The following is a 27,793-nucleotide window of genomic DNA, read 5'->3' as shown; positions in this document are numbered from 1 at the left end:
AGTGTCCCCAAAGGTGCTGAATTCAGCTGACTCACCTCCCTTTCACCCACCCCACACAGGGAGCCCCCGCCCCAGGCTGTGGGAGAGAGAATGAGACACACAACAAGCTTTGGAGGGAGAGGCGACGCCCGTCTGGGGCATTTGGGAAGGCTGCGGGGGTGGCGGGGGCGGGTGACACCTGGACAGGGCCGGAAGGGCTTCGTTCCGGCAGGGTCTGGGGGTGGTGCGAGGGGCGGCGGCATTGGCGTCCGGTCTCAGCCTCACTCATGTGAAGAGCCCTGGATTTAGACAGTGGGTGTCTTTCCAAATGATGCAAAGCCCTCAGCCATGGAAAACATTTCCAGGTGGGAAGGTGTTCATCGTGCAACTGCAAACACGTCTGCGTTCTCAGTCTGCACCGCCCTGGGTGCACTAGGAATTTATCTTTTTCTAAACTGCTGGTGCCAACAGGGACGGTGCTCCCTCCCCAGGGGCCATTTGCAATGACTGGAGGCACTTTTTTTAAAATATAAATTTATTTTATTATTTAATGTTATTTATTTTTATTATCTATTTATTTATTTGGCTGTGTTGGGTCTTCGTTGCTGCACCTGGGCTTTTCTCTGTGGGGCTACTCTTTGTCACGCTGTGTGGGCTTCTCATTGTGGTGGCTTCTCTTGTTGCGGAGCATGGGCTCTAGGCGTGCGGTCTCAGTAGTTGTGGCACGTGGGCTCAGTAGTTGTGGCGCACAGGCTTAGTTGCTCTGCGGCATGTGGGATCTTCCCGGACCAGGGCTTGAACCCATGTCCCCTGCATTGGCAGGCGGGTTCTTAACCACTGTGCCACCAGGGAAGCCCTGGAGGCGTTTTTAATTGTCATGACTTGGAGGGGGTGCTCGTGGCATCTTGTGGGGCGAGGCCAGGGACGCTGCCAAACTCCTGCAGTCACACGACAGGCCAGGTGTCACCAGAGCAAGGCCAGGAACCCTGGGCTACACCCCAGAATCATCACTGGATGTGGAGTTATGCTGCATCCATACTTTTTGTGCGCCAAAGGCATTCGCTTCTTTCATGTGAACATTTAAAACATAAGGGTGACCTGTTTGGCTGATTATTTCCTAATAAATTCATAAAGTCAGAACCTCGAAACATTAAGGGGTTGCCTGGGCCTGAGGGGACGAGGGCTGCAGAGGCTCAGATGCCAGGCCCAAGAGCTTGGATGTGTCCCGGGCTGGGGAGCCCTTGGGAAGATTTGAAGTGGGGGGAGGGAGAGGGACGTGATCAGTTGCATGTTCCAGAAAGATCTCTCCACAACGAGACTGTTTCATACCCAACAAACTGGTAAAAATGTAAAAGGCTGACATGACCAAGTGGTGGTGAGGATGCGAAATTCCCAAAACCTGCTGGTGGGAAAGTTAATTGGGACAAGAAGTTTGGAAATTCTTGGCCTTGTCCTGTCAGTGTGAGGGTGCTGAGTCCCTTGACTCAGTAGTTCCAGTTCTAGGCTTACCCCGCCCCGCCCCCCCCGGGGGAAGCGGGGCCTGGTGTCATTCTGGGACTGCAGGACATTGTATAAACTCCGTCATGCTGGTCCCTCTTGCAGAGTCTTTTCTCTGACTGGCTTTGAAGCAGGAAGCTGCTGTGACAGCCGATCAGTGTTTCCCTGGTCCAGCCTCTGATGAGAACCCAGCCCTGGTCTACATCTTGCTTGCAGCCGTGTGAGACCGTAAGCTACACCGCGCCTAGGCTCCTGACCCACAGACCGTGAGACAGAAACCTGTGTGCTTCTAAGCTTCTGAGTTTGTTGGGATTTCTTTTTTCTTTTATATATATATATATATTTTTTCTTTTTATTATTTATGTATTTATTTGTGTATTTATTCATTTTTGGCTGCATTGGGTCTTCACTGCTATGCAGGTTTTCTCTAGTTGCGGGGAGCGGTGGCTACTCTTTGTTGCGTGCGCGGGTTTCTCATTGTGGTGGCTTCTCTTGCTGCAGAGCACAGGCTCTAGGCGCTTGCGCCTCAGTAGTTGTGGCACGTGGGCTCAGTATTTGTGGCATGCAGGCTCAGTGGTTGTGGCGCACAGGTTTGGTTGCTCTGCGGCATGTGGGATCTTCCCGGACCAGGGCTCGGACCCACGTCCCCTGCATTGGCAGGCGGATTCTTAACCACTGCGCCACCAGGGAAGTCCCTGTGGGGATTTCTTACACAGAATAGAAAATCAGTACGGGGTCGGGGAGGGGGGCTGTTGTATTGTTAGCTATATTTTTGGCTATCTGAAATATTTCATAATTGAAATTAAAAGGTTATGAGAGATCCCAATGGCTGAAGAGACAGATTGCAGAGCATGAGCTGGAGGCCGGGGGGGTCACAGAGGAGGCCAGCGTGCTGCTGTGTGGGTGAGGGTGGAGCTGGGCAGTGTAAGGGGGCTCAGGGAATGTGTAGAAACGTCCCCTGCATCCCTAAATTCTGAGGAAGGGGAGGGGCCGTCCCAGCATCCCCTCCATGCCTGGGAAACCTGGATCACAGCCCTCCCCCCAGGTCAGCACAGCCCAGTCTGGGGGGAGGAGCAGGGAGAAGGAATAAGGACGGCATTTTCCCAGGGTCCCCTAGGGAGCCCTGCAGTGTGGGCTGGGGGGACAGATGGAGTGGTAGGAGGAGGCCGCTGGGCTGGGTCCACCACGTCCGTCTCCGGGGAGAAGACCCCCGCCCCCGCTCCAGCCTGCACGCCACGGGGAGCCACCCAGGGAGTGGGAGCCCCAGCCCTGCTTGTACTCAGTGTCCGCCACTGTACAGGAGGATGATCTGAGGGCACCCTGCCCGCTTGGGGGCCGGATGCGAGGAAATGCTGAAAGCACCTGCTGAACAGCCAGGGCCGTCCCTTCGGCCCTCCCATCCCTGGCAGCCTTCGGTGCTGTGGGGAAGGAAGAACAAAGAGGTCCCCAAACACCCTGGGCTTCTAGGAGTGGAGACGGGCATCAGGGCTCAGTCTGAAGCCCACTGACTGAAATGGCATTAGCAGGCGACCTCCTTGTTGGGTGAGCTCTCCAAGGACTGAGGAACCTTTGCCTTCCACATATTATCCTTGTAACAACCCTGCAAAGTGTGGTCTTATTTTACTGGTGAGGAGTCAGGATTCAGAGAGGCTAAGCCACTTGCTCAAAGCTGCACAGCAAGAGAGAGGGAGCTCTGTCTGCCCCACAGCCAGGCCTTGTCCTTCGGTGACATTGGTTAGGAACTGGGGAGCTCTGAGGGGCTGAGGGGAGGGAGACTTCAGATAAGGCTTCCTCTCGTATCTTTGGCTGGGGTTTTGAAGGATGAAGAGAAGTTCTCCCGGCAGATCTGAAGGGGAGAACATCCCAGGGAGAGAGACCAACCAGGAACAAGGCAGAGAAAAGAAAAAAGGTTTTGTGAATGATTATTTCCTACATTACAAAAGTGGCACGTAACACCTTAAAATATTAGCCCAAGTTTATAAAGTGAAAAGTACCCTCTCACCACCCCGGTCTCTCATACTTCCCGGAAGTGACCGCTGTTATTCATTAGGCATATGTCTTCCCGGGTTTTTTTCTATACGTACACAAACTTTTTTTTTTTTTTTTTTTGCGGTACGCGGGCCTCTCACTGTTGTGGCCTCTCCCGTTGTGGAGCACAGGCTCCGGACGTGCAGGCTCAGCGGCCATGGCTCACGGGCCCAGCCGCTCCACGGCATGTGGGATCTTCCCGGACCGGGGCACAAACCCGCGTCCCCTGCATTGGCAGGTGGACTCTCAACCACTACGCCACCAGGGAAGCGCCATACACAAACATTTTTAAAACAAAAAAGTCATGCACTATATATTGTTCTGCAGTTTGCTTTTTTTCCCCCCAAAGAACCCTGCAGTTTAGCTTTTATTTCTAGTGTTTCTGTGAAGTGCACCTGAGGAGAGCTTGGAATTTCGATCCGCATTCCCACATACGGTACATGCCAGCAGCTGTTTCTACTATGGCAGGCCTTTTCCATTTTTCTGAGAGGAGAGGTAAAAAGTGGTACCTCCTTGCGAAATGTGCATGTACTTGATTCTTTCTGAGGTTGAGCTCCTGTCCAAATGTTTATCAAGTGTTTATTTACATGTCTATTAGGAAGGACCTGTCTGTGTATCCTTTGCCTGTTTTTCTCTTTTTCTTGAGTGTGTGTGTGTGGCGGGGGAGGGGTGTCTTTTTATTATGTACTGCATTTTTGTATTTTGAGTTTTTGCATGTTTGCATAATTGCAAAATTATCTCCCATTTTGCAAGGATTATTTTTAAATATTACTTTTTATCATTAAGGCTATTAAACCTCATTACAGAAAACTTGGAAAATGGGGAGAAAAAGGAGAAATCATCTATCACAGAGCTGTCACCATTTGTTAGCATTTGGTGACAGCTCTTTTCCCACATGCTGCAATGACTCTTGTCATCGTGTTAGACACTTGTAGCCCGTGACTCGGCTCTAAGAGCGTAACCTTTGGGAGGCATTTTAAAGGCTTTCTGGTGGATGTCCTATAGTTCCCTCACCTCTCTCCTTTTTTTATTGTGGTAAAATACACATAACGTAAATTTTCCTATTTTAACCATTTTAAAGTGCCCAGTTCAGTGGCCTTAAGCACGTTCACACTGTCGTGGAGCCGTCACCTCCATCATCTCCAGAACCTTTTCATCTTCCCAGACTGAAACTCTGTCCCCATTAAACACCAAGGCTCCCTCCCCCTCCCCCATCCCCAGGGGGATTCTGCTTTCTGTCTCTATGAATCTGACTGCTCTTGGGACCTCAAATAAGTGGGATCACACAGTATTTGTCTTTTTGTCAGACTCGTTTCTCTGAGCATAATGTCCTTAAGGTTCATCCGTGTTGTAGCAGGTGTCAGAATTTCCTTTCTTTTTAAAGCTGAATGATATTCCATCGTATGGATGGACCACATCTTCTTTAACTGTTCATCTGTTGATGGGCACTTGGGTCGCTTCCACCTTTTGGCTACTGTGAACAGAGGTGCAAATACCTGCTCAAGTCCCTGCTTCAGGTCTTCTGTGAATGTACTCTCATCATGCCCTTTTTCTGAGTATTTAGGTTGTATCCAGTCTCTCCGTTTTGTAAGTAATGATGTCCTGAACATCTCTGTGTCAGAGTTTCTTGTTAAAGGTATCTGGAAGATTACTCAGCATTCAAGTCTTGGAATTGGAATCGTGATCTCAGAGTTCATTTCAAACACGTGATCCCAGCCATTATCCCACCACTCCCTCCCTGCTCCAGAAGCTTTGGCATCTTGCGTGTTCAACAATTTTTCCTTTTTTCTCTTTGGTTCCTAGAAAGGACAAACTTAACCTTGAGGTTTGCAGTGTTCCTTTGCCATTTTATCTGTTGGGGAACCAACCTGGGTGATCCAGCTGGTAGGTTGCAGTGGATAGTTTCGAAACTAACTCCTTAAGAAATCTGGAATGTGGAATAGAATACATGTGACCTCAGGACTCAAACCCAATGTCCCTGAGACCCAGACAGGCCTGGGCAAGAGGGGCCAGCTAGAGACAGAGACAGGGCTTCCTGAGGGGAGAGATGCAGAAATGGCCCTGCAGACACACAGTCCCTTCCGGGCCAGATCTTCTGCCTATTTTTAAGTGAATTTCCTAATTTTATTATTTTTTTTTTGGCCGCACTGTGCGGCTTACGGGATCTCAGTTCCCCAACGAGGGATTGAACCTGGGCCATGGCTGTGAAAGCCTGGAATCCTAACCACTGGACTGCCAGGGAACTCCCTGGATCTCCTAATTTAAAATCATTTGCAATTCATTCATATTTTTGTCAGACATCCGGCTGCTGGTCCTAGATCAGAGCAGGTCTTCGCCCAGGGAGGTGCTGTTCCGCCGGGTGTTCCAACACCGCTGGATTGAATAACCCTTCACACTGCATTGATCAGGATACCTCCTTTATCGTCCATTATCTTATAAATAATAGGGGCTCTTTCGGGCTTACCCGAGCCTGAGCCATTGATCTACTTATTCTGACAGCACAACCACAAGGTTTGAACAGTTGTAATCATAGAATCTTGTTTAATACTGGAAAGCGTCACACACACACACACACACACACACACACACACACACACACACACACACACACACACACACACACACACACACACACACACACCTCGCTCTATTTTCCCTAATTTTCTGACTTGTTCTGCTGGTCTTGTTAGTTTTTCCAGATAAAGTTTGGAATCGTTTCGTCATTTTGCCTAAAAGCAAAACAAACCCAGTGGCCTTGTGATGTGCCGGCCGTGCTGTCAGCACAGGACAATGCTGTGGTTCGTCGTCTTCCCTTCATCCCAGGTGAGGTGGATGCAGGCATTCCTCCCAAACCTGGTTCCCCTGGGTTCCGTTCTGTGGCCCTGGGGACTGGAAGGCTTTTTCCCTTCCCTGTTCCCAGCAGTGGGTCAGCAGGAGGCAGGAGGGGCTTTGCGGGGGACAGAGCTGGTCTGTAAGAATTACAGCGGGGGGTTGGGTTCTTCTACTGAACATGGGAAGAAGCAGCTCGGGAAGCAGGAAGGGAGGAAGGGCCCTGGGCCGCCAGCCCCACTGGGTGCAAACAGACGGAGCAAAGGCCAACCCAGCCCGGGCACCCTGGCGCCGCCCGCAGAGCCAGAAGGGCACCATCGCCCTGAGAGGCCTGCCTGCCTCCCGCCCGCCCTACCCGGGGGCTCTGAGGCCACAGAATCGAAGCTGTTGCCAGCACAATGACTCTGGGCTGCGGGACTCATCGCCACTGGGGTGGGCACAGAAGCTGCAGGCGCCCCGAGCCTGGTTGTACTGCTCATCAGTGACTTGCTGGGCCTTGAACCTGGGCCTCCAGGGCCAGTGTGCGCCCCCCGCTCCCGGAGGCCGCCCGTGCTCCTCAGCGGCATCCCCCCCACCCCACCGCCTGCCCCTCCACCAGGGCCCCGGCAAGGATCTTTGTATGTTTCACCCCCACCCGAATGCCAAGAACAAATGCGGTCAGTAAACATTCGTGGGATAAATGAGTGGATCTCATTCAACAGATGTTTGGGAAGCACCTACCGCCAACCCATGAATGACCACGGGGACGGGAGAGGGACGGGACGGTCGCCACCCTGCTCTTCGGAACCTGAGCACCTTGCGCGATGCCTGGCCGGGGCTCCTCCAGTAACACTGGCCCGCAGAAGGAAAGAAGTAAGACTGGGAGTGATAGAGAAGCGAAGGGAGGCCGCTGTCAGTGTGGTCCTTCTGGGCTCTAGATTCTGGCTGGAGGTCCGGAGCCACGGTCTAGACTCTGGGGTCCACGTCCTCAGTACTCAGTTCTGGGTTCTGAGCTCCACGCCCTAGGCTGTGGCTTTCGGGTCCGCATCCAAGGCCCAGGTTCTGGGCTGTCTGTTCTGAGCTCTGGATTCCGAGGTCCGGGTTCCGGGCCCCAGGCTCAGAGTCCTCACCCCAGGTTCTGGATTTGGGGGCGACGCTCAGTGCTCTGTGTTTGGCCTCTGGCTCCTGAGTTCTGGGGTGCAGACTGTCTGGGTCTCTAAGCTCTGGACTCCAGGTTCTGGCCCGGGCTCTGGATTCGGGCCTGGCGGGTAGGCCCGTTTGCCAGAGGCCCCGCTGGGCTGCCGCGGTGCTCACGGCCTAGGATGTAAGCTGCCCGAGCGCAGAGACTCTTGCTTGTCTCGTGTGCCGTGTGGTCCCCACCCCCAGAGCAGTGCCTGGTGTCTCAGCGTTCGTCGGGCACGCGCGTGTGTGCACTTGGGTGCACGATCTGATAGACGCTCTCCCCTGCAGTCAGGAGCCGGGGCGCAGGCCAGCAGGACCAGCCCTGCCCTCGCTGTGGCCACGGCTGCCAGGAGGGGAGGCGAGAACGCCATGAGCTGGGGAGGGGCTGGAAGGGGAGCTGCTGAGGGGGCCTGAGGGGGCCCGGGGCCCCTGCGCTTTGAGATGGGCCGGCAGTGCCCCCCCCAGCTACACACCGGAGCTGTTCCTGCTTGCTCTGCTTCCCTTCTCCACAGAAAGGACACGGGCAGGGTAGCAGTGGCACAGCAGGGGCAGAGGCGTCCTGAGGCAGAGTCCCAGGGATGCTCCCCCATCGCTCCCCCGTCTCTCCCCCAGCCCCCGAGTGACCCCCTGCCAGCACACGGTCTGGGGGTGAGGAGGATGGAAGGGGAGCCTCCTGGACAGGGGACTTGAGGGCTGCAGGGAGTGACCATCAAATACCATCAGGGACGCGGGGAGCAGAAATGATGATGATTAGGGTCAGGGACGGCGGCACACGTCATGGGGAGACGGTGTCATTCAAACGTGGCACAGAGATCTTGGTGATCAGAGTGATCTCTGGTTGGCGATATCATTAATCATACACCAGGAACGTGGGGGGGTGAGGATGTGATGGGAGCATTGGTGTCATGTATTCGATAACCAAGGGTAGAGGAGATGTTGGTGGTCAGAGTCAGTGATGAGCCACCCAGAGATCTTGGTGGTGTGTGGTCTTCTGGGGATCAAAGGCATTGATGGTTAGAGAATCAAGTGACCAGAGACACAGGTGACTGGTGATACCGACGACCAGGGAGGTTGGCGATCGGGGTATAAGGGACATTGGTCATCGGGGACTTGGAAGGTGAGAAGACCCAGCAGCCACCGAAGTAGGACACGATGATGAGCGCTGAGCAGTCAGGGTTATTAGTAACCAGTGTCACGGTGACCATGTTGGTAGTCAGAAAACTTGACGGTAGGAGTCCATGATCAGGGGCATTGGCCATCACGTACATGGTTGGCTAGAGATGTTGGTGATTGGAGAAAAGTGGCCAAGGACATTGCTAAGAAGACATTAGTGAGGAGAAATTGTGTGCTTGGAGATGCTGATCCCATATGAGTGATCAGATCTGTCATTGATCAGTGACACCGGTGATCATACTTGTTGATGACCTAGGACGTTAGAGACAGGGTGCAGTGGCGATCAGCACGCTGGTCATCAGGTGATGAGAGGTCCCGGCGATCACAGACGTGGCGGTTATCGGATGTTAGCAACCAGACACACTGGATAGAAATACTGGTGACGAGGTGTGGAACGTTGGTGGTAAGAGATATTCATGATCAGACCTATTATTGGTGAGCACGGTCAGTCTCTGGAGACATTGGTGATCACGTTTTGTGGATGTCAGTGATCAGACACATCACTGATCAGAGGGCATCGATGAGCTATTGGTGATCACGTGTTGGTGATCGGTTGTTAGTAATCAGATGTCTGTGGTCACAGGCTCCAGTGATCAGACATGTCATTGATCAGGAATATCAGTCATGATGACTGTCTCCAATGACCAGTATCACTGATTAAAGAGGACAGCCGTCAATGACATGAGTGATCAAAGACACTGGTGAGCAGGTTTGTCAATGAACGTGGAAGGAAGAGGACGGCATTGGGAGGGGGATCTGTCCCTGCTGGGTTCTGTGTGAGCCCTTAGGAAAAGGGTCAGAACGTGGGCTCAAGGCTGCAGAACCCATAGCCTTCCTGAGCCTCCCCGGTATCCACCCAGCCAGGACCAGAATTCAGACGGGAGCAATTTTCAGGGGAGGAGGGTCAGGACCTCAGACCCCGGCCAGACAGGGCCCCTCTCCTATTCCAGGGGCCCTTCCATCCAAATCACCGGCTGTAGGACTGATTCGGTCTTAATGACCTCGGCAGCTGGGACTCAGGAGCCCCAGGAGCCCACAAGACAGGCCAGAGGCATTCACAAAAAGTATTTTATTACTCTTAACAGTTTTCACTTTGAAGGAATAGGAAGATAGCATACAATTTTTACAGACAATATATAAATGTTGTACATAATTAACAATAACTTAGTTCACTAATCCAAAATAAAACAGGCCAAATAAAACATAAGACCAGAAAATACTGCCGATTCTTTTTCTTATGCGGATACTAGTACAAAATAAGTTACTTCTGGCTGTGGTGCCCCCCATATTGCACTTGGACTATATCAGCACAACCCTCTTCCTGGGCCGGGTCCTTGCTGGCCACCGCACCCCGCCACTGCCGCATACAGAATCTAAGCTCGGACACAGTTATGTACAGCTGTACCTTGGGAAGGATCCAGACAGCCACAGCAAGGCAGAGCAGAACCCTGGCACCTCCCAGGACCCAGCAGGGTCGTGGCCTCTCCCTCGGTCTTGGCTCTGACCCACCCCCAGCTCCTGCCTTCGCCACCTGCCAGGTCAGCCCCCTGGAAGCCACGAGCAGCCGAGGCCCCACCCCTGGCCCCTGGCTCCCCGTTCTAGGGCCGTGGGATCTGAGAACTTTTCCAAAAATAACTGCGAAGCTACAGCCTTGGTTTGTAGGTTTTATTCCTTTCCATAGCAAGGGCTTTCGTGGCAACGTACAATTGACTGGACCCAAAAAGAGTTTAAAAATAAAACTAACTCATCGGCGAGTTAAGCTTATGTAGGTTTTTTTTTTTTTAAACATTTTCTTCTTTTGTCTCAGAGTTGGAGAGGAGGGGGTTTAGGGGTTAGCAGAAGGAGGATGTATGTACAAGGGTCCGCCGAGCAGAGGAGGTGGCTGTAGCTCAGACCCGTCTAGGGCGCACGGGTCACCCCAGCCTCAGCCTCAGAGGCCAGGGGAGCAATCGGAGAGACGCTTCCCCTCTCAAGAAAACGTTTCCTTCCTGTGACCCAGCCCCGGCCTGGGAATCTGCGCGGGACCGCCCGTGATTGTCTCTGCCCTCTGCGCCCGGCCTGGGTTCAGCGCTTTCAGAGAGGGAGCCAGTGGAGAGGGTGCAGGCCGAGGTCCCCGAAGACCTGCCCCCGGAGCCGGGCATGGGGAACGGTCAAGTGGCCCTTGGCGCCGAGGAAGCCCCGCGAACTTGGGGCAGCTCAGACCGCCCAAGTCTCCCAGTCCTCGTGAGAAACAAGAGCAAATAAATTACTTTTGCCTCTACTCCCTCTTCCTTCTACGACGCGGTTTCCCGCGTGTGTCTCTTGCCCCCAGTCTTCGTAAAGTTGTCCTTTCTGCTCGCCAAACAGTTATCCGTGGTGGAGGCCCCACCTGGGAGGCCGAGGCAGCCTCCCAGCCCAGGGAGCATCTTCACAGTGACGGCCGACGGGCCCACAGGTGAGGCAGCGTGGGGCTCCAGCTGGGCTGGCAGGGCAGCATCAGTCTCCGGGGAAGGACGGGCAGCCGAGGGTCTGGTCCCTGCCCCCCGTCCCGGAGCGCCTTCCTCGGCATCTGTCTGTCGGTCCATGGGGGGCGGTCCCTAGCCCATGGCGGTCACCATGCTGGATGGGTGGGGGTGGCCGAAGGACAGGCTGGAGGAGGGGTGGATGGGCGTCGGAGTGGGCAAGATGTGTCCCGAGTGGCTGAAGGGCGGGAGGTGGCCCACAGGCGCCATGTGTCCGGCCAGGGCAGCGGCGCTGAAGGGGGAGGCCTTCTCCTGCATGCACTTGGACAGCTCCTCGAAGCACTCGGCCCCCTTCTTGTTCTTCTTGGACTTGTTGGACATCTTCCGGTTCCGAGTCTGGATGCCTTCCTTCTTCATGGTCAGCGGCCTGTTCACCTGGGGGCGACCACGGAGCTTTCAGGGGGTGGAGCTCCCTTCCCAGAGCAAGAACCCCACCCCCAGCTCGCACGGGGCGGGGGGGGGGGGGGGGCACTTCCAAAGGCCCACCGCCCACCACCGTCTTCCCGCCAGCACCGCTGCCATCTTGAGAAAGGCGCCTTTCACTGCGTGGGGCCGCCTGGCAGCCTGCAGGGAGTTCGGCCCACGAGGTGCCAGCGCCACCCCCCAACCCCACCCCAAAGCCGAGATACCGCTGTCCTCAACCCACCGGCCCCTGCCCCTCCCATCCTCCCAGCCAGCCAGCTCGCCCGCCTCGTGGGAAGCCCTTCTGGTGCTCGGGGCGGCTTCCCAAGCCAAGCCACGCTGGAGGCTGCGGCACGAAGCGCAGCGGTCCCCCGGGGGGGCGGGGCGGGCCCGGCGGGCGGACCTACATTGTGCAGCTTGTAGTAGAGGCCACAGGCGTTGCACACAGGGTCCCCGTTGGCGTTGCGGCGCCATAAGGTGGTGGTTGTCGTCTGACAATTTGCACAACAGGTGCCCGCTCTCCTGGCGGCCGACTGGAAGGGAAGGGGGGAGCGGAGGCGTGGCGTCAGCAGGCTGGGCTCCCACGCCCCCCCACCTTCTCCCAGACCCTCGCGCCACCCCAGCCCCCGCCAGCTTAGCCCAGGAGCAGCAAATCTCACAGGGGAATCAAGGCATCTCAGAGCCGTGGAATTCTAGAATCGGAGACCTAAACCGTCACAGAACTTTAGAATAAAGGACTCTCTGAAGCCTGATCTCAGAATCAAAGGGGTTGCAAGAGCTGGAAGGAAAACGTAGCCACCTCCCCCGATCACCAAACAATCTAACGCTACAGATGGGGAAACTGAGGCTCTGAGAAGCGGTCTTTTGGTTGAGAAGGCTGGCTGGGCCCCCTGGGGCACCTGGGTCTGGAGCCGCACTCCCAGAAAACCCATAATCCTGGGCGTGCCTGAACCCCTGAGGCCAGAGGAGGGGGCCCTGCAGCTGCCCAGGGCAGGGATGTGAAATGCTCAGGGAGTCGAGCTGCAGTGTCCAATGCAGTAGCCACTAGCCCTGTGGCCGTTTAAGTTAAACTGAACTAGAATTTAATTCAGTTGCTTCAACTGCACCAGCCACGTTCCAAAGGATCACTAGTCCCAACACGAGCTAGAGGCAACCACAGTGGACGGGGCAGACCTGCAAAGTGTCCATCTTCACAGCTTTTATTGGACAATACCAGTCTATGTGTCCAGCACCCCATACCCCAATCCTCAGAGTTCTAACTGCCCCCTAGCCCCTCAGGAAATGCAGGGCAGAGGTGACCTGGAAACGTCTGGTTTCTGGAGAAGGGAGCTAAAGGCTCCCAAGAGAAGAGGCAAGAGAGTCTTTACCCCAGAAAGCAGAAAGCCCTCTCCAAACCCACAAGAGCACTTCCCAGGGAACCGCGGGCAGCAGGGGTGGGGGTGGGAGGCGGGGAGTGGCCCCAGGCCCCAGCCTGGTCCAGAGGGGCCGGCCTGCAGCCACGGGGGTGGGGAGGGGTGAGGGTGAGTAAGCAGCCTGAAGCTGGAATTCTGACTCAGGGACCAAGCCCGCATCCTCCACCACCCGGGCCCTCACCCCGCCCTCGCTCCAGGGAAAAAAAAAAAGGGGGGCCCCCGAAGCAGCAAGCGATTTAAGCCTCATAAATCACTTCGCCCTGAAAAAATATATTTATTATTCTTAGCATTTTACGCATTATTTGCAGAGTGGAGGGTATTAGAAGTTTCAAAACAGCCCAGCGAGAGGCAGGACTGAGCCGAGGAGAGACTGAAAACTGGCGGAGTCCGGAAACAGATACGCGAAGTTTCCTTATCTTTGGGCTGCAGATGTCCGGATAGGAAACTCCGGCAGGAGATCCGAAAGGGCATTTTTTTAAAATCACTCAAATGAAAATACACAGTATAGGTGACTCCATGGAAAAATAATAAAAGGGCAGGTTTTTTTGGTGGTTGGTGTGTGTGTTTTATTTAAATAAGCGTGAGGAGACTGTGTGGGGAAGCCAGGGAGAGCAGCCTGGGCTACAAGGAAAATTACTTCACGGCCCTATTTTTAAAAGGAGTTTAACAGAGGCCAGGGGACCGGACTTAGGGCCCCTGGAAGCTCAACTTTGCGGGGGGGGAATCCCTGAAGGTACCAGGTGGGCTGCAGAGGGGAAATCTGGCCTGAAAGAAATCTAGCCTAAAAGCAAGGCAACCCCAACTGACACCCAAGTGATTTTAATGATGAGTTCAGGCGCCAGAGCACCTGTATTTGAAGGTTTGCTCTTTTTGTCGTTAACTGTCAGCTCCCACGCAGGCCGACGCCCCCAGCCCAGGCTGCCCGGCAGCCCCCAGCCCAGGCTGCCCGCTCTTACCAGTCTCCGTTTGGGCTTGATAAGTGGCCGGTTCTGGCCGTTCATCTTGTGGTAGAGGCCACAGGCGTTGCACAGGTAGTGCCCAGTGCCGTCCCGCCGCCAGAGAGGGGTAGCCGTGGCCCCGCAGTTGACACACTCCCGGCCTTCTGAAAGGGGACAGGGGGAGACACCAGCCTGTTCAACCGACAAAGTCACCGGAGGGGGCCGGCGGGCCAGCCAGGCTGCTTCAGGGTGGGACTTTTAGCTCCAGCCTGGCGGGAAGAGGGACCCCGGAGGTGGGAGGTGGGATTCGGAGAGTAGCTTAAGGCAGGGGAATGGGGCGGGAGGGAGGAGCGCGGCCAGGGCCCCAGGGATCCTCAGCACGGCCTGCCGGGAGAGGGTATTTACAGCAAACTTCGCCGACGGCAGCAAGGGGGTGGGCACGAGTCGCCAGCTCAAGCCGGCTGGGCCGGGAGGACTCGGCCCCCTTCCTAGTCCCTCTCCTCTTCTGTCCCTGTCCTTTCCCCCCAGCGGCGTCCCCGCTCCCCGTCCTGTGTCCTCAGCCCCGTCTTTCTGTTCTCCGTCCCTCCGTCCACGGTCACTTCCTTCTCAATCCCCCACCTCCCTGCCTTCCGCCGAGGCCCTGGACCGGGGTGGAAGTTGCTGTCCTTTAAAATGAAATAAATAATAAGCCCTTTCGTTTTTTGAGGCTCAGTAGGCTAAGTGACCTTGGTCTGGTGGTGGTGGTATTTTGTTTTGTTGTTGTTCAAGGGCCATCTGGAATTCAGATAGAATGTAAAACAAATTTGGGAGAAAGAACTAATTAAAGGCAAGCGAGCTGGTCTGAGCAAAACAGGGCCCCGAGGTGGGACCGGGGTGGGCACTGGCGGCGGCAGGGTGGAGCCGCACAGCTGCTGTTACCCCGGACATTTCTCCCCATTTAGTTTAAGCTAAGCTGTCAGTCCATACGGGCAAGAAAAGGCGGTTTCTGGGCTTCAGCAGCAAAAGTTTTAAAAATCTTCCTCTTCTGCGTCTCACAGGGACTGGAAGGAGGTGTGGACAGCAGGAGCCCCACACCAGCCACAGCGGCGTCCGCTCTGCAGCCGCATTCCTGGACGACCCAGCCCGGTCCCAGCCAGTTCCCGAAGCAGAGGGGCAGAGGCACCTACAGCTCCTTCCCCTCACTCCAGCCCTCAGGGAGGGAGAGTGAAGGACGTGCCAGGGGGCGGGGAGCGGCATCGGGTCCTGGGAATTTTGCCTGGGGGGTGGGGGTGAAATCTCCCAAGAAGATTGGGAGCCATCGAAATCCCAAGACCCGGACTGATGAAGTCGGAGATCCAGATTCCTTAAGGGTCTGGAGCCTCTGGGAAGGGCTGAGTGCACCCACAGCACGCACACACGCTCACAAACACATGTACACGCACGTATACACCGCCTCACTGCTCTCCACTGCATGTTGCATTCTCTCACATTCTAAGTCATGAGGCTGCTCGAATTTTCACTTAAGGCTCAGGGAGGGGAAGGGGGGATTCCCGTTGTGTGTTCTGGTCGGGCAGTGGCCAACCTTGGAGGAGAGGGCGAGGAGAGGGGATGGGCAATAAACTTTGGGGCCACCAGGAACACTTAAGGGCAAAAGTTCTAGGGTCCCTTGTCCCCCGTTCTGGGGTCTCAAAGATCTGCTGGGGGCCATTAGAGAGGGACGTCACCCATCCCGGATCCAGGACACCGACACTGCCCCATCTCCCATATCACGGCCCCCTCCCCCGCAAAGCACAAACCGTCCCCACGTCCACTAGGTCCCTGGCCCTGCCTTTACCTGAGCACGAGCGCGCCTTGCTCCGCTGCTTAGGGGTGAAGCTGGAGGCCGGGCCACCCAGGAAGCCTCCGGGGTGGAAGAGCCCGCTGCTGTAGTCGTGGGCGGTGGCCGGCACATAGGAGGGGTAGGTCGGGATTGGGTGGTGTGTGGCAGGCTGGGTGCCCATGGCAGCCAGGCCTGGGCGCAGGGGACTGCCACTTTCCATCTTCATGCTCTCTGTCAGTGACACCTGGTATTTGACGCCATCCTTGTCCTCCCCCCGGGCCGCAGCCCCCCCTGCGGAGGAGGAGGCTGGGGAGGCGGCCCCAGTGGTGCTGGGGTCGGGAGACACCTCTTTGGGTGGCGTGGGTGGGAAGCCGAAGAGGTGGGAGCCCGAGTGGGCTGCAGTGGGGGGGAGGGAGGCCACAGAGCTGCCAGTGCCTCCCCCGCTCCCACCCCCTGCCCCCGGGTACACAGAGAGGGGGCCTCCGGGGCCTCCGGCAGCCGCGGGGTGCAGCGGCGTCTTGGAGAAGGGGTTCACGGTCCAGGGGTTGTGGTGATGTGCTGCAGCCGCGGAGAGGGCTGCTTTGCCCCCGTCCAGCCAAGGCAGCCCCGGGCTGTGCAACAAGTGTGGGCGGCACATCTGGCCTCCGGTCAGCCGGGCTGCGGGGGGAGGGAGATGGGTCAGGGTGCACGAGGCTGCGCCGAGCCGGGACACGGAAACACAGGGCCACAACTCCCCACAACCAAGTGACCCTCTCCGAAGAAAACCAGAAATGTAACACCCCAACCGGCAATAGTCAGGAATGTCCGTCCGGAGGGGAAGGACCAGTGGCACACAAGGACCCCCGGACAAGCCTGGAGGAAACCCTCACAGGCCAGCTGGAGACGGGCAGAAGCCCTACGGGGCCCAGACCCTCCCCAAGAGGCCGCTGCCCCGCTCCTTTCCCGGCCCGATTTCTCAGCTGCTCCGATTCCTGCGGATCCCACATCCGGGAAGCAGGCAGCCGGGCCTCGTCCCCTCCCGCGCCGGGCGTCTGGGCTCCCAGTCACCCGCGGGCCCCGGCTCACCATGCGCGGGGCTGTAGGAGACGCGCGCCCGCGCGTGGGCCGGGTTGGCGTAGTACGGGTTGCCCTGCGAGTCGAGGTGGTTGAAGAAGACGTCCACCTCGTCGGGAGGCAGCAGCTGCGCGGGCTCCATGTAGCTGTGCGCCAGGCCCGGGTGGTGCGGGTCTGGGTGCTGAGCGTTCAGCACGGCGGGGTGCGCCATCCAGCGCGGCTGTTCCGGAGCCGCCTCCATGGCCGGCGGCGGAGGCCCGGGACCTGGGCGGAGGCGGTGGTGGCGTCCCTGCACGACGGAAGGGGGCGTGAGGGGCGCCCCCACGGCCCGACACCCCCAAAGCCCCGCCACACGGCGTCCCGCGCGCCGCTGCGCCCCAGCCGAGTTCAGCCGCAGACCGGTCCCGGCTGGGAGGAAAGCCCAAAGCTCAAAACGAAAGGAGGGTGGGGGAGCCGGCTCAGCCACGCACGCTCCCACGGTGACCCGGGTCCCGGAGCCACGCACTTGGGCGCACGGGGTCACACGCGGGGCCAAGCACCGACACCAGCGGCCCCAACAAACGCGCAGAGTCGCACTTCAGCCAGACGCTCACCGCCCCCCCACCACCCTCGCACCAGCCCTGTACACAAACACATAAACACCGACTGGAAGTTGAAGACAGGCGCCCGAGCACCCACGGGGGCACACGATGCTAGCGACACGCACAGAACTACACTTGGCGCTGACACGGACTGACCTCGCCTCCCCAAACACACACGCTGCCCCACGAGCCCAGAGCCAGCCCACCCCCACCCCCCGCGCGCACTCCCCGGCGACACGAGCAGGACCTCTCACCGAGGCACACCAAAGCAGTCACCCGCAGCCTGGCCCGCAGGGCCCAGGCCCCCGCAGTGACCTCTCAGAGCCCGGCGCGCCCCAGGCCCCCCGGCCCAAACTTACCCCCCGAAGCCCAAACTTACACACGCAGCGCCGCGGGAGGGAGGCGCGGCCTCGGAGCGGGCAGCACGGGCGGGAGCCCGGGGGGCGGCGGGCTCAGGGACGGCGCGTCGGGCGGATGGCGGGGCTCACGGGGTGGGAGCGGGGGTCAGCGCGCGCCTCGGCCTCCGGCCCGCCCGGCTCCGGCCCCTCGGCATCCTCCGGCCGCCCTGGCGCCAGCTCGCGACTCCTGCACAGACATGAAGCGGGGGCCGCGCACGCCTAAGAAGCCCGCGCCAGCCAATCAGCGCCGCGCGCCGCCCAGCCTCCGCCCCCCCATTGGCTGCGCCCGCAACTCCCGGTCCCCTGGACTCCCGGACGGACCCGCGGGCCTGCCCCCCTGCGCCTGCCCGCCTCCTCCCCGCGCCCTCCCGGCGGCCCCTGCTGCCGACGTTCCCCCCAGGACCCGCACCCCGCGGGCCGACTGTGCGCCCCCTCTTGCGGACACTCTTGGTTCCCCTAACCTCCGGGCCCTCTTCCCAGTAACTAACCTCCAACTGGGCCCCCTCCCCGGGAGCCTGGGCCGCGCACTCTCTGGGTGTTTGGGTGTCCTCTCCCCGGGACCCCAGCCCTTCCACTCTCTCGGATCCCACCTCATTTACCACTGAACGTGGCCATGGGAGTCCAACTACCTACCGACACCGTTCCCTGCCCCAATTGGGGCTCTGGCTAAGCGGGGGGGGTAGGGGGTGGGGTGGGAGGACTGCTGCGGGACAGCAGGATCGATGAGGGGCAGGAACTACAGGGCCCCCGTGGGCACCTGGGCCTCGGACAAGAGGCCGCTTAGGACGGCCTGACCTGGTGGAGGTGGCCTGGCTGGCGGCTCCGGAGAGGGGGAGGGGGCGTCCCCTTCCCGGGCGTGGCCTTCGCAGACCAACGGGCCGAACTGCCTGGGGCGAGGCCGTGCAGACCCGGACTGGCGCCGGCGCCGGCTCGAAGGAGACGCCTCCGGGCAGGAGGAGGCATTTTTTTCCTCGGGAAGGGGGGGGGTCCCTAAGGCGGCCCCTGGGGAGAGGGAGATGGTGGTCTGAGAACTCCGTCCCCTAAGTCACCTGGAACTGCTCTCCACAAGCCTCCAGTCCAGAGATCCGGCTCTGTGGGTGAAGTGGGCCGGGTGCACAAATCTCTTTGCTCTCTCCCATTGTATAGACGGAGGAGACCAAGGCTTGAAGGGAGCCTACGCCCCAGGAGGGGGGTCGGGAACAAAAAAAAAAATGGGGGGGATGAAGAGACAGGTGCGGGGGTAATGGGGAGTAATCGACATCCTCAGCCCCCTCCCCTCGCTGTTCCACGGCTCTCGGGGGTAGAAGCCCAGAGGGATGCTAGGTGGGTCCGCGGCAGGGGGGAGGGCCGGGGCCCTGGCCACCCCCGGGAAGGTGGGGGGAGGGGCGGCGGGATTGACAGTCGGTAATTGGGTAACTGGAGGCGGCTTCTCCGGCCGGGCAGCCCCGCCACCGCGACGCCGGGCCCCTGACGTCACCCGATTCGCCAGGAAATGAACTTTTTAATAATCTGAGGAGGGAGGAAAGCCCTCGGTCCCCTCGGCTCGGGGGGCACCAGGCCAGGCCCGGCTCCGCCGGCGCGCCCCCGTCACCCTCTCCCAGGGCAGCTCTGGGCAGCGCCAAGGGGGCGCGGGCTCGGGCTGGGGGCCTCCTCCTGCCTCTGCGTCCGGCTGTCCGTTCGTCTGTCCGAGGCCCTGGCGCAGGTAAAGGCGCGGGGACAGGGGTGCAGAGCCCCATCCCGCTGGGAACCCACGCGTCTCCGGCCCTTGGGGCACGTCTGCCCTGGCCGCCCGCGCGCCTCCCGCTCCGCTCCACTCCAAGGCGCGCGGGGCCCGGGCTTCTCGAAACTCCGGTCTGCGGGAGAGGAGGCCGGCGCCCGCCGAGTAAGGCGCGCCGGGGCCGGGAGCAGGAGCTCGAGGCCGCGGGCGCCGGGCCTCGGCTGCCGGACCAGGCAGGTGAGCGGCCTCCGTGCCTCCCTGTTCGCGCGCCCCGAAACGCGTGCGGTCTGGCCCAGACCCGCTGTCTTTCCGTACGTCTGTTTCTCCTCCCCGCCTTTAGCTTACGATTCATCAACGCGTAAAACGCGATCGCCGCGAAGCCTCCCAGCCTGTTTCGTCGCCTCGGAGCCCAGCAGGAGCTTCTCAAAGACAACACGGCCTCGGGGACAATACCCCGTGTCCGGCAAGGCTGCCCCACAGGAGCTCAAACCCCAGGACCGAGCGCGGGAGGCCCCCGACCCTCAGGCCGGCCACGGGGCGGTGAACGCCGGAGCCGAGCGGAAGCTTACCGCGGGGCCGCGATCGGAGCCTCGGCTCGCAGGGAGGTGGTCGTTCCCAGCCCTCAGGAAAGCAGGTAATCGCCTTTTTCCCCCCAAAGGCGCGGTTCAAATTATCTCCGGTTCTGGGTGGGTCTACAGTTTCATCACCGCGAGCTCGGCTTCAAGCTCCTCCGGGGCAGCCTGAAGCCCCTCCGGGGCAGCGTCCTGCCCACTGCCGGGATGGAGGTGACCCGCCCGGGTGGGCCCCTGCCCGAACGGCAGCCCTTCTCTGCCCGCCGGCCTGGCGCAGCACGGAGCGCGGGCGGGGATTTAATTACCCCGATCGGCGGCTCAGAAAATCGCCGCGAAGAGGAGCTTAGCTGGGCAGTTAAGCAATGCTCGAGCAGGGGCCTCGGGAGATCTGCACCAGCCTCCCTTCCCGCAATCCGGGCCTAGAGAAAAAAAGGGAAAGGGGAACCCTACCAGGGTCTCTCGAGGCCGTGGGGTTGCCTCCCTGCAAAAGGCAGGCAGGCAGCCGGCTTGGCTGAGGCCTCCACGTTGGCTGGAGCTCCTGCGTTGGACGCGGGACTGCTGCGTTCTCCAGCAGGAACTAACCCGTCTGGGAGAGAAAAGCGGGGCACCAGGCCCCAGGGCCTCTAGCTGGCCCATAATGGGGGGGGGGTCCCACTGGTTGAGTGTGCCTGCCAGACAGACCGATGGACATAACCAGGCACCTTGCCCACCGGGCAGTGAGACCATTTCATCACTTCGGATGGAACAAACCTCCAGGGAGGGTCAGGTCAGCTCCCAGGATGGACTGGGGTGGGCATCCTCGGGGCTTCGGAGGGCGGATTTATTTCGGTTTACGGCCTCGGACTTTGGGGTCTCCAGAACACGTTTAGAGGGACACGTTCCTTTTTTCCTTCCTTTTTTTTTTTTTTTTTTTGTTCACTCCCAAGTATTGTTGCAAATGCGGGCCGCTGCCCTTCGGTCGCACTAAAGCTGCCACTTTCCTTACATGGGAACAAAATTTTATAAGGGAGTGGGGAAGGGCAGTGGCAAAACTGAATTTTCTAACGACCTTTTCCAAATGACTGGAGATTCCCTAGCAGAACGCGGCTCGGAGCCTCCCGGGGTGCTTTCTCGGGAGCTGGGGGTGCAGAGATCCGAAGCCCGGTTCTAGAGACCCTCAAGGCCTCGGCCCGGCACTCAGCTGCCCAGGTGTTCCCCATCCTGTGCGACCCTCCCCTCCCTGCCCTTTGTTTCAATTTGGCTCACCTGAGGCGGCCCCTCTGGGACCATAAGTTTGCCCTCTCTCTGTAACCTAATTCTCACCTTTTCCTATGGGCATCTAATTGGCCAGCAGTGGACGGGGTGTTTAAAGAAATCCGTTTGCTTAGGGGCTGCCTTTCTTAGGGATATTTAATTTGCAACACAGCGGCCTCACTGGCAATGTGCCTTGAGGGGTACTGAGGAGGAAGTGGGGGCCGCTCTAGCCAGAGGGGTTCAGATGTCCCCTCTAAGGCAAGGCCTCAGATCTTCTCGGGCCTCAGCCATCCTCCAGAGGGGCTCCCCAGTGAGGCGACCAGGGATCCAACAGCCCCTCCTGCTCTTTCAGGTTCACTTCCAGCCCCCAAAATCTGAAGTCTCCCTCTCCTCCCGCCACCATGCTAATTCTCCCACCCCAACCGTTTTCCGGGCCTTTTTGAATTGTAAAGACCAGGGTCCAACGTCCTACTCGTGTCCGCACCCTGGGTGGAGGCTCCTCGGAGACCCTGTATCTCTTTACGAGGTTCTAACCGCCACCTCCAAGCCCGACAGCAAGGGGCCCTGCTGAGACCTGCAGACAATCGAGCCGCGTTTCTCCCTCCTCCATGAACTGCCACGGTGTGCTCGGAGGCCGGGCAGCCCCGCAGCCCAGCAGCAGGACAACTGGTAAATCCGTTTCGTTAGACGCAATTTGTTTGCAATTTGTCAACCCGCCTGGGAAACGCTCCCCAGACGCCTGGGCAGCCGCACTGGCCCTACCTGCTTCTCGAATCCTGCCTGCTCATGAACGAATCCCGGCGCGAGGTGCCTGCGTAGACCCAGAGCTCACTGCCAAATGTTCCCGACCCCGGGAGACGTGGCTTTTTCCAAAACAACGAATTTCCTTCCGTGTTTTCCGGGAAAGGAGCGGCCGCCACATCCGGGGGCCCTGAACGCCAGAGCTTTCCCCTCGCTGCCGAGGCAACCTGGAGTTCAAGCCTGGCCTCCGCCGAAGGATTCTAAATGCCCTGGGTCCAGACAGACCAGACCGCCGCCGTCTACGCCTCCCGCCTCCCGGAGGCAGATCCCGAGACCGCGGCGGCCCCATTCTTATTGAAATCCCACTAAAAGGATTCCGACTCCGGCTCGGGGCAGGGGGGAGACTTCCAGACCCAGTGCTCTCCCCCACCCGCACCCCAGCCACGCAGGATAAAGGGCCGCGGGGCGCGGCGCCTGGGGGCGCACGCAGGAGCGCGCCGGGTTAAGCCGCGCAAAGCCGGCGCACGGGACCAGCCGGCAGGTGCAGCCGGCGAACGGCGGCCCGGCTCGGGCGCATCGCCGCCGCGGCCCGGAGGTGGGGGGCGGCCCAGACAAAGGGCCCAGCACTGGGGCTGGGCTGGGCGGGGCTTTGCGTCTCTCGGAATAACCGGGCCTCGAGGCCTACGGCTCCGTCCGAGAAATGGGAAGGCGGCAGGCCCCAGGCGGGCCTGCTGTCCACAACTCTCCAAACGCTCCCTCAGGTTTAGGCCCCTATGACCTGGGGTTCCAGGCGCTGGTATAGCCAGGGCGAGCCCCGAAGGCCACACTTCAGGGGCCACTGGGCCAGGCGGACCGCGCGATTAGGGTGCCAGCTGGGCCGAGCCTGGGGGCTGGAAGGGCCCTGGCCAGGCGGAGAAGGGGCGACTTACCGAGCGAGATGCGGCGGGCGGCGCCCCCGGGCGGACGGGGCCGGGGCGGAGCGGGGCGCACAGCGCGGTGCGTAGCGAGCGGGGTCCAAAGGATCCCGCGCAGGCTGACGGCGTTACCAGGGGGGCCCGGGCGGCGCGGCGAACGGCCGCATGGTGCGCGTCGGGCCGCTTTTGTTCGCCGGGTGGATGACGGGGGCCGGCTGGGGTGGGGGCGACGGCAGCCGGGAGATAGACTTGAGCGGCGTGCCGCCGGCCTCCCTCTCGCTCCTGCTGCTTCTCCCTCCCTCGGCCGCAGCGCCTCTGCTTTTATTTCGACAGCACTTTGGCGGGGGGGCGCGGGAGCGCCGCAGGGGGGCAGGAGGGTGCCCGGGGTTCTGTGCCCCGTCTCCCTGCTCCAGCCGCCGGGCCGAGGGGCGGTAGGCACTCAGGGCGCACACACCCTACTCGCCACTACTCCAGACCACTCCCGCCCTCGCAGGGGCGCACACACAGGCGCACCCCTGCTCTCCGGGATGCGCGCTCAGAAAGGCCGGCCGTCCCTCTTCCGAGACTCTCTCACCGGGGACCTCCAGAGCCGTGGGCACAGGCACTCACACACGCACGCACACAGACGCCTGCGCCTCCTCCTCTAACCCGCCTTCAGGAGTGCTCACACGGCCACACACGTATCCGTGCACACGCGTTAGCACACACAGCTGTGGCCGCGTGGACGTCCTCAGGCAGGAGGTCTGGGCCACACGGACATGAACACATGCACACACTCAAATGTAGCTTGACACACACACACATCTGGCACACACACAACTGCCTCACTTCCAGGCTGACTTGGCTAAGTGTAGACAAAGCCCCTATCCCTGCCCCACCTGTACCCCACCCTAACTCCCCAACTCCAGACACCAGAGCATTTTAGAAGTGGAGTTTGAGGCATCTCCCTGGCCCATCCCAAAGCAACCCTCGAGGGGGAGGAGGGAGGGAGTAGAGGGCTTGTCCTTGGAAGGCTGGGTGGAGGAGTTGGGGTATGGAAGTCTTCACCCCAAGAAACTCCTGGGTTTGGGAGCTAGGAAGTCTAGTTCTTGAACTTCCAAAGTTCCTACCAGGAGATTCAACAGGGCAGCTGAAGTCCCATCCCAGCTGCCCAGGGAGAGTGAAAGTGCTGTGGGGACCTTTGGCCCAAAGAGAAAGTGCTTTGCCTTGGAAAGACTGGGAAGTCCCTGCCCAGGTGCGCCCAGAGAGGCGGTGCGTCCAGCCTGCCATCTCTGCGGGCATCTGCTGTGTGTGGGTTTTTCTTTGAAGCTGGCGGTGACTGTACTGCCTGTGCATGTGCTCTGGGCTGTGTGCCCGTGTGTGTATACATTTGTGAGCACATGGGAAGGGAAGTCTGCAAAACTGAGTCTATTAGTATGTCCATTTCTTCTTGTGGGTCCCAGACAGTTCGTGTATTGAGGGTCTCTATACCGTGGGTCCCGGAGAGTTTGTGTATTGTGTGTGGGCGTTTCAGAATGTGACTCCGAAAGTGCACTTGGGAGGGAGTATCTGTGGAACTGGATGCGTGTCCCTGTGGCTGTGTATCTGTGAGATCACTGTGTCCATGGACCTTGTGATGGGAAGTGGGTACTTCCAAGTGTTTGTCTATCCCTGTATGGGTCAGTAGCAGTGTGTCCCTGGGTATCCTGCGTCTGTGAATCGCGGTCTGTGTCTGTCTTTAACAGCATAGGCATGGGTGTGTATCATTTTATGTTAGAACTGACGGTGGGAGGGTGGAGAGTGTATTCAAATGTGTCTGCATATCTGTGTATAGCTCCATGTGGAATTGATGTGTTTTGGGTGGGGTGTTTGTATCTGTGTATGTGGAGTGTGGGCATCTGTGTATGTGAACATATCTTTGAACACTATATGTTTCTCTACCCAGTGTTACTCTGTGTCTGTGGTCTGTGGAGGAGTGTGTCCCTGGGTGACACTGTATGTGTGTCTTCCCAGATTGCCTGCCGTATCCACACTTTCCCTAACCAGCAGGGCAGGCAGCCAGAGGAGCTCCGGGGTGCCATCTGTGAGGGCACTTTCTGTCTGTCTCTGGGAGGGGGAGATGAGCTGATAAGGTTTATCTGCCTACACCAGCGCCATGCTGAATAACTGCTCTAATGAGGTGGCCTCTCTGGGACCACCCGCTCCCAAAACCCCAGCCTCATTGGGGGGAGGGGGAGGGGGAGCCAGTCCTGGGGTACAGGAGCACACCCCCATGAACCCAGCAGGGGCTGTTTCTACAGGGCCTTTCCTAGTTCTGCCCTGTTTCCTTGGAGGGGGCTTCCAGGTCTCACACTCCCCAGCCCAGCTGCCATCTCCCGGCTGGGCTGGGCCAGTGAGAGCTGGCTGCAGCCTCCCAGCCTCCGGTCAGCGGTCAGGAACACGGCTTGAGAGGGCAGGAGACGTGGGGCCCTCTGGGTTGGATGGAGAGACATGGAGAGTCTGTGATAGAAAGGCTCAGAGAGATAGGTAAGGGGGACGAAACGGGGAGACACAAGGACAGATTTTAAAAAGTAACAGTGATAGAGGGACTGGTGGGGGGTGGAGGGGTGGGTTGGGGACACACAGGGACAGAGAGAAACAACTAAAAAGTGGCAGAAAGGGTCAGAGAGATGGGAAGAAAAGCAGTCAAAGTGTTAACCAGAGAGAGACACGGACAGAGAGACAAGAGAGAGATAACAGAGAGGATACAGAGAGGAGAGAGCACTGAAAGGACAAAAATAGAGATGAGAAGAGAGAAGAGAACCCAGAGAGGCTCGGAGACCTTGGTGGGTGGAGGGAGGGAGGAGAAAGGGCCCCAGAGAGAAGGAGGGGAAAGTGGGGACACGAAAGATGGGCTGGGCGGGGTGGACAGACTGAGCCGGAGGGACAGCCAGGGGCCCCGCGCCGAGAGCCCACGAGATCACTCAGGGCGTCGGGCGGGCCGGGAGGGCGTGAGCGCAGAGCCCGCGGGCCGGGCGGGGCACCAAGGCGCGGGCGGCAGCAGCGGGCAGGGAGGTCCGCGCGGGGCTGCGCCACTGTCCGGGGTAATTTTTCATCTCGGCCGGCTAATCTTTGTTCCCGGCGAAGATAATGAATAGCCAATCGTTATCTGCCCGGCTCCCGGAGGCTGCCCGAGAATGGGGTTGTACAGGGCTGGGAATTGTTTCCAAAGTGCCGCGGAATAAATGGTGTTCCTTATCTCTGCCTTCCAGATTATCGGAGCCCTTTCAGAGCGCGCACAACAAATGCGCCCGCCATCGAATGCATCATTTACCACCGCAGATCCGCGCGTCGATGGGCAGGCAGATAGCCGTCTGCGGGGGGCACTCGGGCGCCTGGTGCCGTGCCGCCTGCCTGCCTGCCTGCCTGCCTGCCTGCCTGCCAGCGGCACCCGAGTGTGAGCCCCCGGGTGTGCCCGGCGTGTTTGGACGGGCAGGCGGGTGTGCCAGTGAGTGGGCACTGAACAAGCAAGGGCGTTAGTGTGCACGCGGGCGCTTCGAACAAGTGGAGCGCTCACGCTGTTTGGGGATGGCCCAGGTGAGGCTGCTTGAGGAAGGGGTGTCGCACGTGACCGTGTGGGCATTCATGTCCCTCAGGGTGAGTAGACACGTGTGTGAAAGAGCAGCTGTGCAAGCGCGTGGGCACAGGTGTGTGTGGGGGGCGGCACTGTGAGTGCCTTCATGAGTCTGCCCTCCGCAGGGCCGTCTAGGGGTGCACACAGGAGGTGGTGTCGCCTGCCGCCAGGGCGGGGGTATATGTGTACCTTCAGGCATGGGTGTGTTACAGGGGCTCGGGGCCACGCGTCCTCTTGCGCATGCCTGTGACTACCAGGAGTGTGCACCCAGCGTGGGGCTTGGGGTGTGCACAGATCTGCGTGAGGGTGCTTGTGTCCTTGTGTATCTGTCATGCGTGCTACGGGGCGCTGCTAGCGGGGCAAGGGGGCAGGGGCCTGTCCCTGTGCCTGCTTGGGGCTGGGGGCGGGACACACGAGCTGGCCACCGCCAGGAAAGAATGGTGCGTGCGGGTGTGATAGACGCCGCAGTGGAAGGAGTGGTTTGTGCCGTGTAACAGGAGTGCTGTGACCCAAACGGGGTGTGGGGGTGTGTGAGGCAGAGGGGTCTTCCGAAGAGTTTGGCAACACCCAGGGGTCCCAACCCGCCTCAGTGGGACGCCCTGCCAGGGGCCCCAGAGCCTCGTCGCTCTGCACCTGGGGTAAGAGAGACCGGAGCCCAGCCGCCAGAGGTCCCCGCACCGTGAGTGACACGCGCCGCCGACAAAGGCTGTATTTTTCCGGGCTCGCGCCCCGCCCGTGTGCGCGCGCTCGAGAGCGTGTGCGATGATCCCCATGGCGACGCAGATAGCGCCGCAGCCATTTTCCCTATCTCCCCGGAGTCTATTATAAGGCGGGATTAGCTCTTCTCCAGGCAGGTCAAACCCAAAGTCACATAACCTGCGGCGCGGGCCCCGCCCCCGCCCCCCGCCGCCCCTCCCCGGCGCGGGTTGGTCTCGGCCCGGCGACCCCGGAGCGGCGGCCGGTGCGCAGGCGCAGAGCGCCACCTGGCGGCCGCGGGTCTCCGACCGGGGTCTGGGGAGACTGCCGCCGGGGTGCGAGCTGCCAGGTTGGAGAGGTGGACCGGGGTCCCTTCCTCCAGGAGCTGGGCTCTGAGAGCGGGGGCTTTGTTCTGCCACTGCTGTGCCCCCAGGGCCAGGCTGGCCCTCAGTAGATGCCCCATAACCGTTTGTGGAAAGGATGGATGGACCAGCAGGAAATTATAGACGTGCCAACTGTCAACGTCACACAGCTTAGTTGGCAGCAAGAAATCATTTATTAGAAGTACCCTCTGAACT

General features: G+C 59.4%; 3 protein-coding genes across 5 annotated transcripts in view; 2 read left to right on the top strand and 1 right to left on the bottom strand.

The window, feature by feature from the left end:
• LOC149748328 (uncharacterized) overlaps positions 1-11,295 on the top strand; it is a 33,592-nt gene extending 22,297 nt beyond the window's left edge. Inside the window, exons 5-6 of the mRNA XM_089919897.1 lie at positions 7,035-7,185; positions 10,667-11,295. The gene's annotated coding sequence lies outside the window, so the exon portion shown is untranslated. The remainder of the gene's footprint in view (positions 1-7,034; positions 7,186-10,666) is intronic.
• On the bottom strand, positions 9,722-23,225 carry GATA2 (GATA binding protein 2). 3 transcript variants are annotated; one of them, XM_022562495.3, is made up of 6 exons: positions 22,943-23,225; positions 16,784-17,060; positions 15,734-16,375; positions 13,939-14,084; positions 11,978-12,103; positions 9,722-11,543 (listed from the first exon to the last, which is right to left on the bottom strand). In XM_022562495.3, the coding sequence occupies exons 2-6, from the start codon at positions 17,010-17,012 to the stop codon at positions 11,244-11,246; spliced, it is 1,443 nt and encodes a 480-aa protein (XP_022418203.1). In that variant the 5' UTR covers positions 17,013-17,060; positions 22,943-23,225; the 3' UTR covers positions 9,722-11,243. The 3 variants fall into 3 exon arrangements, with proteins under 3 accessions (XP_022418203.1, XP_089775955.1, XP_089775954.1); XM_089919829.1 differs by lacking the exon at positions 22,943-23,225 and adding an exon at positions 18,800-18,990; XM_089919828.1 differs by lacking the exon at positions 22,943-23,225 and adding an exon at positions 17,732-18,357.
• On the top strand, positions 18,450-27,409 carry LOC149748327 (uncharacterized). The gene is given in 2 exon segments (XM_089919830.1): positions 18,450-20,101; positions 26,158-27,409. Coding segments are annotated over 2 exon segments (957 nt in total). The 5' UTR covers positions 18,450-19,242; the 3' UTR covers positions 26,256-27,409.
• Positions 27,410-27,793: the final 384 nt, after the last annotated feature.

Source organism: Delphinapterus leucas, chromosome 10 (assembly GCF_059928025.1).
Source record: "Delphinapterus leucas isolate spDelLeu-1000000601 "Yukka" chromosome 10, BTC_Dleu_Yukka2, whole genome shotgun sequence".
Lineage (NCBI taxonomy): Eukaryota > Metazoa > Chordata > Mammalia > Artiodactyla > Monodontidae > Delphinapterus > Delphinapterus leucas.
This window is presented reverse-complemented; position numbering and strand designations above follow the sequence as displayed.

What these genes read in the sequence shown, in the direction of transcription:
- GATA2 (XM_089919829.1), bottom strand. Translation starts at nt 18,889, where the DNA reads ATGGGAGAGAGCAAAGAGATTTGTGCACCCGGCCCACTTCACCCACAG. An exon ending in CAAGGCGCGCTCGTGCTCAG is followed by an intron (nt 14,085 to 15,733) that starts GTAAAGGCAGGG and finishes GTCCCCTTTCAG; the next exon opens with AAGGCCGGGAGTGTGTCAAC. An exon ending in TCAAGCCCAAACGGAGACTG is followed by an intron (nt 12,104 to 13,938) that starts GTAAGAGCGGGC and finishes CTTCCCTTCCAG; the next exon opens with TCGGCCGCCAGGAGAGCGGG.